Genomic DNA, 17,500 nt, shown 5'->3' on the forward strand with positions numbered 1-17,500 from the left:
AGCAGCTATCTGTGTGTCTACGATGGGATAGGGTACTGGTACAGGCTATGTGTGCTGCTAGCAGCTATCTTTGTATCTGAAAGGGGATAGGCAGCTTGGTACAAAGCTGAATCAGCAGGACTGTGGTGAATGTTACTGTAGGGGAGTACAGACTGCCTGTGTATCTGGGCTGATGGATCCTCTATAGGCCAGAGGAGAGGAGGAGAGCCTTTAAATAGCCCTCCATCCCTCCATCCCTTCATCCCTCCCTAACTCCCTATGCCTCTGTCTCTACTGGAAGAGTGGAGGTTTCTAGGCCATGAGAGAGAAGACTAGCACCACTCTGATATGATCCAAGGGGAGGCTGGTGTAGTGGAGGTAGAAATCGGAGGATGGCCTCATTAATGTAATGCATGGCACGGAATGAGGTATGGTATCAAGCAACATTCCGTGCCATGCATTACAATGAGGCCATCCTCCGATTTCTACCTCCACCAGCCTCCCCTGGGATTGACTGACTAGAACTAGAGATAGTGATGCTTTTGGACTCTATGGGCCCTATTATGCACTTCTTAACTTGCCGTCTTAAGTCTTAATTAAGACGCACCGCCAGGTTAAGACCTACCGCCACCCTTATTATGCGCTTCATACGCGCTACTGCTATTATGCAGGTGTCGCTAGGCGCCCACACATAAGACGTAAGACTCCCGTGCATATATTACTCATTGTGGGAGTGTTCATATGTTAATGAAGTGCGCTAGGCGCCCCTGCTATTATGCGATCTTACTTTGCACCTAGCGCTAAGAAGTGGTTTGAAAAGTTCTTCTTAAGAAGTGGGTCAGCGCGCATGCGCAAACCGCGGAGGCGCGCTCGTGTTTCAAAACGTGCATGAAGTCTAGCGCCTATGAACTGCATAATAGCATAGCGCTTATGACTTAACGCAGCCGGTTCTTAAAGGGAATGGCACCTGGCACGCTGATTGGGTTGATTGAGAAGACGCCCAAAACACACCCATGACTAATTTCTGGGCTTAGCGCCGGGTCTTAGGCGCCCACTACCGCACGTATAATAGCAAAGTGGCCTTGACCACGCCTCCACGTCTTAAGTTTAGATCTACCGCCTCGTCTTATTGCTTAAGACTTATGAAGTGCATAATAGGGCCCTATATCTCAGAGATAGAGGTTATTGTACAAATCCCAGGGATTAAAGTTCTCCGTCGCTACGACGGATTTCCGTCAATTTATTCCAAGTTGCGACGGATTTATTCCAAGTTGTGACGGATTTTACCTGGTGTAATATGATTTGTAGAGGCATACAATCTATTTTGATGTTGGTATTAGTAGGGGTGTAACGATACATCGATTCATTGACTAACGATCTGATTACATCGACGCAATGTAAAAATATCGATCTATATCGTCATCTTATGCGCGCAGAGAGAGAGAGACTTGAAAAAGATACGAATGTTTTTCATTTTTGATGAGAGACAGTAAGTCTATCCCTTTTAATATATATTTTGGAACATCTCTCTGAACCAGGGACGTTAACATACTCGCGTTCGCAATGTGTGACTCGCATTCACCGTGTGTGACTGTCTGTCTACTGGCTCGGCTCCACTTCTCGGCTCCTCCTCCTCTCGCGTTCGGCAATCTCCGGTGATCTTCGGAAATGTTCGGCTTGTGTGAGTGCGTCTAATGAGAGTGCGTCTAACGGGAGTCTAATGGGCGAATACATTGACCGTTTTGGACACCAAAGATATTTTTTAACATCTACTCTTCGAGGCGAATCCAGTCAGACCTGCTGGACGTGTGTGACACGTGTGTGGACGTGTGTGTGTGTGTGTGTGTGTGCGTGTGTGACTGGATGTCTCTCTGAACCTGTGTGTGTGTGTGTGTGTGTGTGTGTATGTTAATGAGCTGTATGTTAATTACCACTTATTACAATTGATAATTGTGTTAGATTGGCATATGATATCGCGTCATATCGATCATATCGTCATATCGATCTTGAATCGAATCGAATCGAAATCGTATCGTGACTGACATTGTGAAATCATCAAACATTGTATCGTCATACAAACAAATCGATATAATATCGTATCGTGATGAAGCTGGTGATTTACACCCCTAGGTATTAGGTATATAACTGATATATAATAGCCTATATAGCCTACATATAGGCCTTTATTGGCTACAACTATGCGACAGTAACAGAGCGGGGTGCACTGACGCTGAACCCCTCATAGTGATAAGTAGGTGGACATGGCGCGTGGTGCTGAAATAGCCGACATGCGGTGTGTGGTTTGAAAAAAGCAACGCCAGCTCAGTAAATCATTCAAACTTAATGTTTACGTATAGGCTATGTGAATGTGACTGCACCACACATGTGAACAGTAACAAAGCAAATGCAGTTTAATTTTATGAAAAACATTGACAACAAAATCGGCGCAAAAAAAAAAAAAAGCTGAATCCGCTTAGCCTATGCTCCTGAAACGACAGAGCAAACACGCTACATTACTAGGGATAATAATTACTAATAATTACAATGAGCCAATAGAAAAAATAATATTAGGCTATTTAAATCTCACTTAACGAGAAAACTGGCATCTCCCATCGGTCACTATTTGTTGGCTATCTGGTGATATGGACGTCTTTGAGTGTCTAGAAAAGCGCTATAAATCTAATGTATTATTATGGCCGAGGCACACGGGAAGCGGCATATTGGCCGGCCGCTTCCGAGGGCGGTATAGGAGTATTTCTGGACTAGGATCCGTCGCGCAACACCGCCCCCTGGGCGCCGGAATAACGGTACTGGGCTCGAGGAGCCAGTCAGCCTAGTCTGCCTGGCGGCCTCCTCTGGGACTGCCGGCCACGGGGTCGTGCGGCGGATCCTATGCAATAGGCAGGGGATAATTGGATGCTACGTTGGGTTAAATTGGCTACCAAATTGGGTGAAAAAAAGGGATAAAATCTGAAAAAAACAAAAAAAAAACAAAAAAAAAAATCTAATGTATTATTATGATTTATTATTATTATGGACGTCACTTTAATCCGGCAGTTCTCAAGGTTTTTATGCACCAATCGATTCCTCTAGTGCGTCTTTATCACATTCATTGACGAAAAGGACGACTCGCATGTATAGAAAGGGAACATTGTGAGCACGTAAAATGTGAGTCTCACAACGGCTTTGCATTGACGAAACCAGGTAGGATGAACGCATAGTTCGCTGTCCATTCCTCTTTAAATGCCCTGTTTTCACCGTCAACTTTCCTCTTTAGACCTTTGGAGAGTGACATTATGTTTCTCTTGCTAGCTAGAAGGTTAAATGTTTAGCTAACTTCACCCGGCACGCAAACAACCAATCCAATAATAGTGTGACCTTGTAAGTCTGGGAGGAGGGGGAATAATTATCAGAATAAAACTTTGTTAAATAATTATTTGAATACGTTAGGCTGCGCTACATCGTCAGTCCACACATTTATTATTCAAAACTATGGAAAAGGGTGAAACTACGTTTCAACGTTGTTGAGAATCACAACACAAACTCGCTAGTCAAGCCAAAATACTGCAGCGAAATGGATTGGACTGCTACCTAGTTAACTAGAACACTACTTTACATTGTTACCTAGTTAACTAGAAGACTACTTTACATTGTTAGCAGGCTCACAAAACAAGCCGTGTTAGTTGACTAGCGATGTGTCGTTGATTTTCGACAACGCGGAAATGTATTCACATTTTTCGAAAGAAAAGTCAAAGCATTAGAACGTAGAACGGAAAATCGCACGCGTGCTTTGCGCACGGAAAGCCACCGGCCCCGATTTGGCCTGAATTTTTTTTTCAGTCAGGAGAATTTTTTTTGCTTTAATCCCTGAAATCCCATAGAGTAATGTATGTGTTACGGTACATGTGGGAATACGGTACATGTGGGAAAACTAGGGTTAGGGTTAGGTGCTACGTCGACTTGGTACGTGCTGGCATGTCTAACCCAAACCCTAATCTTAACCCTAACCCTAACCCTAACCCTACCCATAATCCTAACCCTAACCCTAGCACCCTAGCACCTAACCCTAACCCTAGTTTTCCCACATGTACCGTTTTCCCACATTAATAATTATGTTATTATTATTATTATTATGTCATATGTATAAGTAACATTATGTATTTATTTAATTACATTTTTTGTTATGTATTTTTCCCTCTTTGTTGTGAACTGTGGTGTGTCCCAATAGTCATCACTGGCTACCCATCATACCCATCTCCTTACATTCACATTTACATTTTTGGCATTTAGCAGACGCCTTATTCCAAAGCGACTTACAATCGGTACATTTCACTAAGCAAGTGAATCATCAATCAACCAGTCGTAGCAGGTAAAGTAAGCAGGTGTCTCTGGAGACAGTGCAGGGGGGTATTAGATGTCTCAGGAGGAGCAGTTAAGTTGTAGCCTTATCCTTCCCTTCAAGACTACTGATCTGAAACAACCTGACAGGTGGAAGCAGTGTGTTGTGTTCACTTGCGTCCATTCGCTTTGCCTGTAAGAGGTGGTGAAGGAGAGCAGACTAGGAAAGGAGACAAGAAAAGGAGACAAGGAAATTAAAGCTGTTGGACACATCCACCTCCTTAGTTGACGCTGATCTAGAACCTTACATGTTCTAGTTGATGCTGTTCTAGAACCTTATAGAACATGTTCTAGTTGATGCTGTTCTAGAACCTTATAGAACATGTTCTAGTTGATGCTGTTCTAGAACCTTATAGTACATGTTCTAGTTGTTCTAGAACCTTATAGCACATGTTCCAGTTGATCTAGAACCAAACATGTTCCATTTGATCTAAAACCATATCGTACATCTTCCAGTTGATCTAGAACCTTATAGTACATATTCCAGTTGATCAAGAACCAAACATGTTCTAGTTGTTCCTGTTGTAGAATATTATGTATTGTGATCTTGAACTTTGACCCCCTTGTAGCGGACCACCACTCGGACTCGGTGCGTCTGATCGAGGAGAGCCCTACGGAAGCCCTGAAGGACCAGTTTGGCTACAGAGACCCCTCCCTCACCACACGCTTCGTCAGCTACATCAAGGTGAGGACTTTCTCTTAACTATAGCATTCAAATACTTTGATTAAAGCTACCTTGAGAGGATCTCTGCAAGCTATGCTACAGATGCTAAATGTGGGCCGTATTGAACCCCATTGATTTTGGGTAGTTAGTGCTAACATTAGTCTGTACTGGCGGCATCTAAGTAGTAAATGACTAATCATAGATAACAGTCACTTTGTCCTCTTCCATTAAATATAGGAAAACGATCGGTGAACTATCCTTTTAACAACTGATTTACGATCAGCTCTCTCTACTGGTCTCTCTACTCCACCCATCATAATCTAAACCAGCGAATTGTCCCCAGACCAGTGCTTAACAGTGCACCAAGCCTGTCCTCTCCCCTTCTCCTACACACTGTACCTGACCTCATTCAGGACTGTTGTGTCTTTAAATGATTCATGCTGGACCAGCTGTAAGTAATGGAAGAGAGTGTGTTTTAGAACAAAAGGAAAAGTGTATCTGTCAGACTATGGGGGTGGGGGACGGGGGGACCAGTCTTCTGTATAATACATGACTTCTCTAACTTCTCTTTGACCCAATACTGCCTCTTCTATCACAGTCTGTTCCATCAACGCTACGTTAAAACATGTGGGAAAACTAGGGTTAGGGTTAGGTGCTAGGGTGCTAGGGTTAGGGTTAGGGGTAGGGGTAGGGTTAGGGTTAGACATGCCAGCATGTACCACGTCGACGTTTTATGCTGCCATGTCCCCGGAAATGCAGACATAAACCGTTTTCCCACATATTTATATATACTGTACATATATTTATATATAAATATAATATTTTTATAATCTAATATTTTTTCATTGATTATATAGTCCAGTTATGACAATGATTATCATGTAATCTTAGGCAGCTCAATAAGACAGTATATAGGTGATACAGTACCTTAGTTAAAACCATCCCTCCTCTAGTCATTCTCTCTCTCTCTATCTTCTATCTCTCTCCTCTTTCTTATCCATCCACTGGGCAGTATCTTCCAGCATCTTTTCTATCTTTCTTTTATATAAAGATCTCCATCCATCTTTTTACATATAGTGTATATGTTTTCTCTATTTCTTTTATATCTCTCTCCCCCTGCCTCTATACTACTGCTCTCTCTATCTATCCCTCTATCTCTCTATCTATCTCTTTATCTTTCTCCCTTCCTCCTGCCTCTCTCCTACTGTTCTCGATCTCTCTATCACTCTTTATCACTCTACTGCTCTACTTCTCTATCTCTCTCCCTCTCTACCTCCCCTCCCTACCTCTCTATCTCTATCTCTCTACTTCTCTATCCTCCTCCCGCCTGCCTCTATCCTACTCCTGTCTTTCCAGAGCATCCCTGCCACTCTCATCACTTTACTCATCCCCTTATCCTCCTACTCCCCGCCCCCCCTCTCTCTCTCTCCTCCCCTCTTCCTTCTCTCTCTTCCCTGCTGTTCCATGTGTGTGTGACAGTGAGAGACGGCAGGCGCTGGGTGCTCTCATCTCTGACACCCCGCCCTGTCTACTGTGTCAGCAGATCTCTGAGAGAGGGAGGGAAGGAGAGAGAGAGAGGAAAAGGGAGGGGAGGGGGGGGGGGGGAGAGGGAGAGGGAGGGAGAGAAAGAGAGAGAAAGGGGGATAGAGGGATGGGTTGACACACTGGCCTCCTTGTGGAAAAGTGGTGTGAGTGGAGACTGTGTGTGTGTGTGTGTGTGTGTGTGTGTGTTTGAGAGGGGGGGCTTCTGAGGGTATGGTGGTTGAACTCCAGCCAATCGCTGTCTGGGTCTGTGGATCATGTGACCTCATGTGATCATGTGTTCCTGCAGGGTCGGGCAGCAGACTTCGACGAGCCCCTCAGGATAGAGGAAGACACACACTGGGCCTCAGAACAGACGTGAGTATCTCTCTACTTCTCTCTTTCTCTCCTCCATCCATCTTTCTCTCACCGCTCCTCTATCCATCTCGCTCACATCTCTCCATCATCTATCCGTCTTTCTCTCTTCTCTCCATCCGCCTTCCTCTCCTCTTTTTCTCCTGCTCTCAGTGTGTTTGTGTCTGTGATCCTTCACTCTTTTTCTCTCTACCTTCCTCCTCTCTTTACTATCCATCCTCTCTCAACTGTGAATATGTCTCATATTCTGTGTTTGTTAATCCAGGCCTTTTGATAGAGAAGCATGTTCTATTATACACTGTTAGCATTGTCCTCTTTAATACTGAAATAATAATAATAATAATAATGCTAATAATAACAATGCTAATAATAATAATAGAATATAACCAGTATGTAGTGTGTAGTAAGTATAGGTGACACATTCTAATGCTTTGGTCCTCATGTCGGGATCCGATGTAATGATCAGACTTTTATTTAGAAAAATGTGAATACATTTCCCCGAAAATCAATGACACATCGCTAGTCAACTAACACGGCTTGTTTTGTGAGCCTGCTAACAATGTAAAGTAGTGTTATAGTTAACTAGGTAGCAGTGGGAATTACTCACCCAATCCATTGCGTTGCAGTATTTCGGCTTGACTAGCGAGTCTGTGTTGTGATTCTCAACAACGTTGAAACGTAGTTCCGTGTTTCAAAAGAAAAGTCTGAACCTTTTGATTGGTTGCCGACATGCGGACCAAATGATCAGACTGTGTCACAAATGTAAGGTCCTGGTGTGTGTCCTACAGGTCAAAGGTGAAGGTGGGCGGGGAGCACCACATTGACATGATCAACCAGCTGAAGGAGGCCGTGGAACTGCTGCAGGACCCCAACAGGTCAGTACGTCTGAGACACTGGTCTGACAACAGGTCAGTACGTCTGAGACACTGGTCTGACAACAGAGGCTGCCTTTCTACTGTACTCTTCATCATCATACTCATCCTCGTCATAGTCACCATCATCATTATTATGACTATACCCTTTATCATCATCATCATCATCATCATCATCATTGTACTGTGTGTAAACACATCAGTAAACAGTCAGTAAAGACATCAGTAAACAGTCAGTAACACGTCAGTAAACAGTCAGTAAAGACATCAGTAAACAGTCAGTAACACGTCAGTAAACAGTCAGTAAAGACGTCAGTAAACAGTCAGTAACACGTCAGTAAACAGTCAGTAAAGACATCAGTAAACAGTCAGTAACACGTCAGTAAACAGTCAGTAACACATCAGTAAACAGTCAGTAACACGTCAGTAAACAGTCAGTAAAGACATCAGTAAACAGTCAGTAAAGACATCAGTAAACAGTCAGTAAACAGTCAGTAACACGTCAGTAAACAGTCAGTAAAGACATCAGTAAACAGTCAGTAAACAGTCAGTAAAGACGTCAGTAAACAGTCAGTAACACGTCAGTAAACAGTCAGTAAACACATCAGTAAACAGTCAGTAAAGACATCAGTAAACAGTCAGTAAACAGTCAGTAACACGTCAGTAAACAGAGCTGTTCTGCCCACTCAGAGGTCACAGCTCAGAGAACATCCTCAAAGCAACCATTATGGCACATTAGCATACGCTCTGACGCTCCTAAATCTGCTCCCAAATCTCCACAGTAGAGGACTTATATTGTTATTAGGATATTATTCTATTCTATTATATTAGCCCAGGACCTGAGAAGTCTCGCGAGACTAAAATAAGACTATCAAAATAAGCCTGGATTTTCCTGGACCTGGGGTTGTTCTGTGGCTAGGGTTCTTAACCCAGGACCTGAGGTTGTTCTGTAGCTAGGGCACCAGTCTGTTCGTGAACGTGTCTCTGTGGGCTGGGAGACAAGACTAGCTAGCTGCTACACAGATGATGAATTGATAATGAATCTGGAAGTGCCTTTCATGTGTAAGTCACGCAGACAGAACACAGCTGTAAGTAGGCCTTGTTACAAAACACAGACATCCTTACATAACCTGAGGACTTTTATCATGTGTGTGTCTGACTCTCCTGTCTGCCCCCCCTCCTCTCTCTCTCTCTCTCTCTCTCTCCCTCTCCCTCCTCTCTCTCTCCCTCCCTCTCCTCTCTCTCTCTCTCTCTCTCTCTCTCTCTCTCTCTCTCTCTTGTCAGAGTGAACATGGAGCCAGAGGATATGTCTGGTGTGCAGCTCTACCCTGTAGAGATGGTCATGGTGGAGGAATCCCTCAAGTAAGTGTGTGTGTGTGTGTGTGTGTGTGTGTGTGTGTGTGTGTGCGTGTGCGTGTGTATGTGTGTGTGACCCTTATTATATTATTTACAGCATAGAATATAAGTCTCTCCCCCCCCCCCCTCTCTCTGCAGTGGTCAGGACGACAGTGACGAAGGACAGACAACACCCAAGGTGAGTGGTCTTTACCTCAGCATGTGATCACACACACACACACACACACACACACACACACACACACACATCTCTGTAACTTGATTAACTCTTCCAGCACACGCCATCTGTGTGTCATACAGAGACCCTCCTCCTGAGGTAGTGTGTGTGTGTGTGTGTGTGTGTGTTTAAGTTCCCTACACAGATAACACACACACCCCAGCTCTTCTTGGTCTTGTGATGTAATTTACTTTCTTCAAGATGCTCTTGCTTGATTGGTCGTTCGAATGTTATTACAGTTTTTTCTGATTGCTGATTGAGGTACTATCTTTGACACTAAAAGCTATGTTCTACACACTAATGACAAAACCTTACACCATCCAGTAAAACATTATACATCCCTTGCAAAAGCAAACAATTCTTGCAAATCATTCTTGCATCAATACTGTATGCCTAAACCATCATTTGAATAAGCACACAAAGCACCAACTATACACACTGATAGTATAAATGAAAAACACTTTTTTGTTTTAGCTTTTTCTGCGTGCAGGGCATAGCAGTTCGCAATAACGTTTTGTCATCCATGTAGTAAACACACATGCACACAGGTATCTAAATCTGTAAGTATGGATGTGAATTCTGAACATAACACACTATCAATACAAATAAGGGGAAATTATTACTTTTTTCTTAAAATGTTCTAACACTCCTCAAACAACAAAAGAGAAGTAGAAGAAAGCAAAAACATCTGTGCTAGAAAAAAGAAAAAAAAGTCTGGTCTGGCCGTAAGACTTCATCCACATCACATGCGATGTTGACTTGAGCAAGGCAGCGTGGGAAGTATCGCCTGGAGTGCCGTACATCTTCCAATGCCATGCAGAGAAGAACTCTTCAATAGGATTCAAGAGCGGAGAGTATGGGGGAGAGGTTGAGTGCGATGAAAAATGGGTGACCTGTGAACCGATTGCGGTCCAAAGCAGCCCGGTGGAAACTAACATTGTCCCAGATTGGAACATACCTGGGCTGCTCTGGGCTGCTCTGGCCCCTGGTCATTAGGAACTAGTCTGTTGAGGAGGGTGTCCAGAAATGTGTTAATGTGTGCAATGTTCTATGGGCCTAGGATTGCAGGAGGGTGAAAGACGCCGTTCTGACTAATAGCCGCACACGTTGTTATGTTGCCACCACGTTGTCCTGGAACGTTGACGATGATGATGATGATGATGATGATGATGATGATGATGATGGCACGGTATCCGATGATATTTCTGCGCGGGCCTTTGTTTTCTTGTTTTTTGCGAGGTTGAAACCTGCCTCGTCCACACAGAGATATTAGCTCATGATGCGTCCAGCTGCTTCATCCTAATCCTATTATTCAGTAGATGAGACGTGCAGAGAGACTCACTCTGTTGACGTTTTGGAATATGATGTTATCTTCCAGTAGTTATGTGCTCCTCATCCTTCCTCCTCCTCCTCCCTCCTCCTCTTACTTGTTCACCTCCTCATCCATGTCCTCCTCTTACTTGTTCACCTCCTCATCCTTGTCTTCCTCCTCCTCTTCCTCCTCTTACTTGTTCACCTCCTCATCCTCCTCTTCCTCCTCCTCCTTGTCCTCCTCTAGTTCTCACCCCTCTCACTCTTGTGGGAATTTTCACTCTTCTACACTCTGTCCAATATTGACCTCCATTGTTGTCCAAACTAGATGTTTACTTACCTGTGGCCTATTTATAGTGCTCAAGCTTTGAGTTGTGAACTCATTATCTAAAAGTGTTTTCACAGGTGTCGATGTGGAAAGGCAATTGGCAAAATAGCAGCAATGTAGAGACCAATGTTTACAGTTTTGTTAGTAGTGTGTTATTAAATTACAAACGTGAGTGTAAAGCAGAGAATGTGGGGTCAGTTTGGCACACTTGGTAAATGCATTGGCTACATGTGTTAACTGTTTCAGAGATAGTGCTTCAAGAACCACTGTTAGTGTTTAAGCATTCAGAAAAGAAAACATGTTGGGTGTGGTGGTGGTTGTTCAGACAGTGTGAGGAGTGGCGGTTGTATCAAGGCTGGGTTTAATAGAGTAACATTGCATTGTGTGTAGTATGCGTAGTACAGTATAGTGACGTATTAAGCTCCGACTCCACTGGCTGGTGTGTGTGTGTGTGTGTGTATGTGTGTGTATGCGCGTGCCTGTGTGTGTCTGCGTGTGTGTGTGTGTGTTCTAGAGTACCGAAGGAGGGTTTGAGTTCCAGAGGAAGAGGCAGTTGATTCTAGCACGTGCTAGACTTGAGGCCCAGCTTGCATGCCAACAGTATGAGAGGCACATGTCCTCACGTTACCAGGTAACCATAGTAATGTGCCATGGATGGCCTGGCCTGGGCCACACCCCTCCTGAGGCCTCCCAGCCAATCCTATGCTGCGCCCCTGTCTCCGACGCCTGTCCCCTCCCATCTAGTGTGTGCTAGAGGTGTGTGTGTGTGTGTCTTCACTTCATGCTCTTAACACCTGGGGGGTATTCCATCAACATCGCTAAAGGAAAATCCAGGCTTATTTTTGTTTAAGTTTCGCGAGACTCCTCAAAATTAACCCTGGATTTTCCTTTAGTGGTGTTGATGGAATACACCCCCTGACTCCACGTCAATAGAGCTGTTTAGTGTTGACTCAGGGAGGCGAGGTCTACAGGGGGTCTACAGGGGGTCTACAGGAGGGGCAGGGGGTCTACACGAGGGGCAGGGGGTCTACAGGAGGGTCAGGGGGTCTACAGGGGGTCTACAGGAGGTCTAAAGGGGGTCTACAGGAGGGTCAGGGGGTCTAAAGGGGGTCTACGGGAGGGTCAGGAGGTCTACAGGAGGGTCAGGGGGTCTAAAGGGGGTCTACGGGAGGGTCAGGGGTTCTACAGGAGGGTCAGGGGGTCTACAGGAGGGGCAGGGGGTCTACAGGAGGGGCAGGAGGTCTACAGGAGGGGCAGGGGGTCTACAGGAGGGGCAGGGGGTCTACAGGAGGGGCAGGGGGTCTACAGGAGGGGCAGGGGGTCTACAGGAGGGTCAGGGGGTCTACGGTAGGGTCAGGGGGTCTACAGGAGGGTCAGGGGGTCTACAGGAGGGTCAGGGGGTCTACAGGAGGGTCAGGGGGTCTACAGGAGGGGCAGGGGGTCTACAGGAGGGGCAGGGGGTCTACAGGAGGGTCAGGGGGTCTACGGTAGGGTCAGGGGGTCTACAGGAGGGTCAGGGGGTCTACAGGAGGGTCAGGGGGTCTACAGGAGGGTCAGGGGGTCTACAGGAGGGGCAGGGGGTCTACAGGAGGGGCAGGGGGTCTACAGGAGGGGCAGGGGTCTACAGGAGGGTTAGCTGGCACTAGGAAACTAAGAGAGGCTGGTATATGGGGAGAGGTGGGATGGGAAATCTCAAGAACTATACCAGTTAAAAATAAAAATATTTTGTACAACAGGAATAATACCAAAATGGACCATAAACCATAATGGCTGTAAATTAGCATGTAAAAAAATTATAAATACTAACGCTAATAATTACAGTATATATTTACATTTTATCTAGAGAGAGAGAGGAAAAGTATTTTTTTATTTATTTAAAAAGTACCTTGTAGGTGGGGGGGGGGGGGGGTGGCTGGGCGTGATCTGGTCCTGGAGCTGTGGCTAAGGGCATGAAGTGGTTAGCTTGTGCTGGTAGAACCTCTTATCTTGTTAAGTAGCCAACCCAGGGTCTTTGTCTGTGTGACAAGACCTGTGTCTGTGTGCTGTTCTGCATGTTTACAACGGTAGCTATAGCGCTTATAGTTGTAGCATGGCGTGATACCAGGGGAGGCTGGTGAAATTAGAAATTGGAGGACGGGCTCATTGTAATGCATGGAATGGAATGAGGAATGGTATCAAACATTTTTGCCATACTGTGTGTTTGATACATCACTCCATCCCATGCATTACAATGAGCCCGTCCTCCGATTTCTACCTCCACCAGCCTCCCCTGAGTGAATTTCAGTCTTCAGTGTGTTTTGGCTGTAGTTTGTTGTGATTGTCAGACATGTAGGCTTGTGCGTGTGTTGTGTGTAACATGTGGCTGTCATGTTAAATAATTATAATTAATAATAATTACATTATAATAAATAAGCTTCAAATCTAAAAGTGTGAGTGATTTCCTTGGCAGTTGTGTTCCTCCTCAGGGCAGAAACACAGAGAGAGAACAGAGAGAGAACAGAGAGAGAACAGAGAGAGAACAGAGAGAACAGAGAGAGAACAGCGCTGTGGAGGAACAACAGTGTAGCCTTTAGAACAAGGAGAACAAGACTGCTTTGTCTGCCTCTGAGTCCCTCAAAACCTCCTCCAACAATACACACACACACACACACACACACACACACACACACACACACACACACACACACACACACACACACACATGCCACACGCACACACATGCCACACACACACACAGGGCACACAGAGCGCACACACACACACACAAAGCCATAGTAACAGTGCCCCCAGCAAGGGCAAACAGCCAATTAGATTGACAGCAATATTTATATGATATTGAGTGATAAAACCCAATCATTACATCATCCTGTAATCACTCTCTCTCTCTCTCTCTCTCTCTCTCTCTCTCTCTCTCTCTCTCTCTCTCTCTCTCTCTCTCTCATCCATCCATCCAGGGAGAAGACAGAGTCCCACCCACGTTCATCCCCCCTCCCTTCGGACTGAAGCCCCGTTCGGGTGAGTAGAGGCTGGGGTTGGGCCACTGGGGAGGGTTACAGGGTGGGGGTTGGGGGGGGGGGCCTCGATCTGTTCATAATCTCACACAGGTCTCCCTCCTGGAACACTGCACGGTGCACAAACACGTCACCAACGCTCCCATGCATGGACTTCACACTTCACACGCCATGAGGACACTTAGCGTTAGCAATGACTTGATAACTAGGACCCCCCCCCCCATCCCCAACACAATGCCTACCTCGCCCCTACCCAACCCTGCTCTCACATTCACCATAAAATGACCCTAGAGAAGGAGAGGGACGTAGGTTCGAATCCCACCTCCAGAGTGACCCTCAAGACAGAACTTCTGACGGGGCGGGGGGGGCGGGTACGGCATGGAACGGAATGACAACCACGTGTGTTCGATACCGTTCTTCATTCCGTTCCATGCACATTACGATGAGCCCCGTCCTCCGATTTCTACCTCCCACCAGCCTCCCCCTGGTACAGTTTGAACCGTAACACCCACAGACACAAAGGCTCTGCTAAAGCAGCAGCAGCAGTTTGGTCATTCTGCAGAAAAAACGCTCGTGTCTCGACTAACGTAGCGCAATGGTCCCACAATGATTCTACCACACCGTGTGAACGCGTCCTCTACTGCGCTGTGTGTTTGCTGTAGCTACGTAGCATGCTTAGCTGTAGCTACGTAGTATCAACCCATGCTTAGCTGTAGCTACGTAGCTTCAACCCATGCTAACCTGTAGCTACGTAGCATCAACCCATGCTTAGCTGTAGCTACGTAGCTTCAACCCATGCTAACCTGTAGCTGAGTAGCATCCATCCAGCTGACCGACAGAGCAGTACTAGCGTGTGACATGTAGCTTGATCTGCTAACATCAACATTAACAGCATGTCATGTCAATCTGTTCTGTGAAATGGCACTAATATTGATTTGTTTTTGTTTGTCTTTCATTTTTTTGTGCTGCTCTTTTTTATGGCATCTCCTTTTCGCATAATTCTTTCACTTTACTTCCTGATCTCTCTATCCTCCGTCTCACTCTCTCTCTCTCTCCTTTTCTCCCTCTCTGCCTTTCTTCCTCTGTTTACCGACTGTTGCATGACTGATTGTCACACCGATCTCACTCTAAACCCTTTATCCACCCCACCCTGCTGTTGCATGTCCTCCCTATTCCTACCTGATTCCATTCTTTCCTCTTTTTAAAACGTCTGATTTTATTTCCGGGAACTTTCTCTGGTGTCTTTGGTTGAATCCTTGTGGGTGGGGGGGGGGGGGGGGGGGGTGTTTTTTGGGGGAATTGGGACTGTTGCTTTGTTGTTCGACTGGGCCCCACTCCCTTGCACCACGCCCCGCCCCCTCACCCCTCACCCCTCCTGACCCCTCCCTCTCTGGCCTCTAAGCCCCTCCCTCGCTGCCCTGCTCGCCACCCCCCTGTCTCCGCCCCCCCCTCACGCAGGCCCTGTCCGTCGATAGAGACACGCCCCCTAGGCCCGTTGACGGAGGCATGCACAGCCGTGGTAGGTCACTCCTCAACAACCTACCAGCCAATCGGAGGCTGTGGAAAGACACAGCTCGACAGAGCCTATGACGTTTGCAAACGTCTGTGTGCGCATCTGCCTGTGTCTGTCTGTCTGTCTGTCTATATCGACAGTATCTATCTATGTATCTATGTATCTAACTATGTATCTATGTATGTATAGATAGAGATAGATATCTATCTATCTATCTGTCTATCTATCTATCTGTCTATCCCTCTCGCTCCTTGTTTCTTCAAGAGTGTGTGCTGCTGTCAGTGGCCTGGCTCTCTGCCTTCAACCACATGTTAGGGGTGTTTCCCATTACTCCCTCCCCATGACTCTGTGTGTGTGCGTGTGTGTGCGTGTGTGTCGGCCTCTTATGTGGTGTGTGAGGCCCAGCAGAATCAAAGGGGAGCCTCAACACACTCCTCCTCTGCCTTCATCTCCATCTGTTTCCATGTTAGCGAGTGTGTGATTACCCCCTTCTCCATGACACTGTGTGTTTGTGTGGTGTACACTACACTGTGTGTGTGTGTGTGTGTGTGTGTGTGTGTGTGTGTGTGTGTATGTGTGTGTGTACATCTGACAGTGTTTGCATTTGTTGCATAAAGTGTGTGTGTTGTGGTAGGTGTGGTGGCACATGGTGAAAGCCAAACTGTGTGTGTGTGTGTGTGTGTGTGTGTGTGTGTGTGTGTGTGTGTGTGTGTGTGTGTGCGTGCGTCACTGAATGGCTGTGGTTGCAGGGGTGGGAAGGGGCACTGGCATACAGAAGCTCCCAGCCCACCCAAAATAGCTACACACACACACATACACACACACACACACACACACACACACACACACACACACACACAAACACACACTTTAGGCAACAAGTGCAAACCCAGCTGTCCAGCTGATATCATAATGCAGTGGTAATACACTGGTGTCTGGTGTTGGATACGACCACGTTGACCCCCAGTAAACCCCCCCATCTAGATCTGTGATTTCACCCTGCATTAACTCTGCTTTGATATGGAGCCCTGCTTTACAACTCTCTCATTACAAGCCTCTCATTACAACTCTCTCTGTGCCTTGTAAAGCCTGTTAACCAGAACTAGAGCCAGGGGCAGGGGGTGGGAGTGTAGTTCAGGATCTGTGAGGGCAGGGAACACACCTCCATATGGCGCTTTTCCACTACAGTGCCAGCCCGGGTCGACCCGGGTCAGCCCTGTTTATTATCCTTTTTCCATTGCCAACCGAGCTGGCCCGAAGCGAGCCGAACTGGGCCGAAAGGTACTTTTTTAGGTACCCTTCAAGAGCAGGAACTACAGGGCCGAAAGGTACTTTTTTGCCAGGCTGCGTGTGACGTGTGACGCTGCACACCGTTGATTGGTCAATGGAAATCGTCATCCCATGTTCATAGATTTCATCACTAACCGCCATTTTTAAATACCACAACAGATTTCGCTCTAGGAAAATGTCACTTACTGTTTCTGTAATAACGTTTTAATAAAGATTTGAAAAAATATGATAACCATCGTATTATCTTAGTTTAATGTCATTTCAATGCATCATAGACATTTTTACAAGCATAACAAAAAAATCGCTATTATGGCGATGTCCTGTAGAACTGAAAGCGGCAGGTAACAGGCAGGTAACATCCATATGCTGTATATATAAATAATGTCGGTGTCGACCGTGATAGCAGTGTCGTATCGACACCATTCAAATGGTTTCAGATTCCCTGTCCTCTCCCCTATCCGGACACGTTTGAATTGTTATCCTATCTAAATCTAAAAAATTCAAACAGTTTCTGAAAGCAGAGAAGTTGCACTTTTTGAACAGTTTAACTTTTCTAGGCTTATTACGGTAGTTCACAAAAAAAAAAAGCATTTCCCCTGTTGAGCTGTATAGCGGCACTTATTACAGTGAAGTGCTCTTATGACACGTAACTCCACCTACAGTCC

General features: G+C 45.8%; 1 protein-coding gene across 1 annotated transcript in view; it reads left to right on the plus strand.

Annotated features, from left to right (window-relative positions):
- Positions 1-15,551, plus strand: part of LOC308175187 (leucine-rich repeat and calponin homology domain-containing protein 1-like) — a gene marked incomplete at both ends in the record, with an annotated part of 22,156 nt that extends 6,605 nt beyond the window's left edge. The window contains 8 exons of the mRNA XM_080550899.1: positions 4,947-5,062; positions 6,873-6,940; positions 7,726-7,812; positions 9,094-9,171; positions 9,304-9,343; positions 11,536-11,652; positions 13,976-14,036; positions 15,435-15,551. Coding sequence (XP_080407025.1) covers positions 4,947-5,062; positions 6,873-6,940; positions 7,726-7,812; positions 9,094-9,171; positions 9,304-9,343; positions 11,536-11,652; positions 13,976-14,036; positions 15,435-15,551 — 684 coding nt within the window. The remainder of the gene's footprint in view (positions 1-4,946; positions 5,063-6,872; positions 6,941-7,725; positions 7,813-9,093; positions 9,172-9,303; positions 9,344-11,535; positions 11,653-13,975; positions 14,037-15,434) is intronic.
- Positions 15,552-17,500: the final 1,949 nt, after the last annotated feature.

The sequence above is a fragment of the Nansenia antarctica genome, assembly GCF_963989245.1.
Source record: "Nansenia antarctica genome assembly, contig: SCAFFOLD_504, whole genome shotgun sequence".
In the NCBI taxonomy this organism is placed as follows: Eukaryota; Metazoa; Chordata; class Actinopteri; order Argentiniformes; family Microstomatidae; genus Nansenia; species Nansenia antarctica.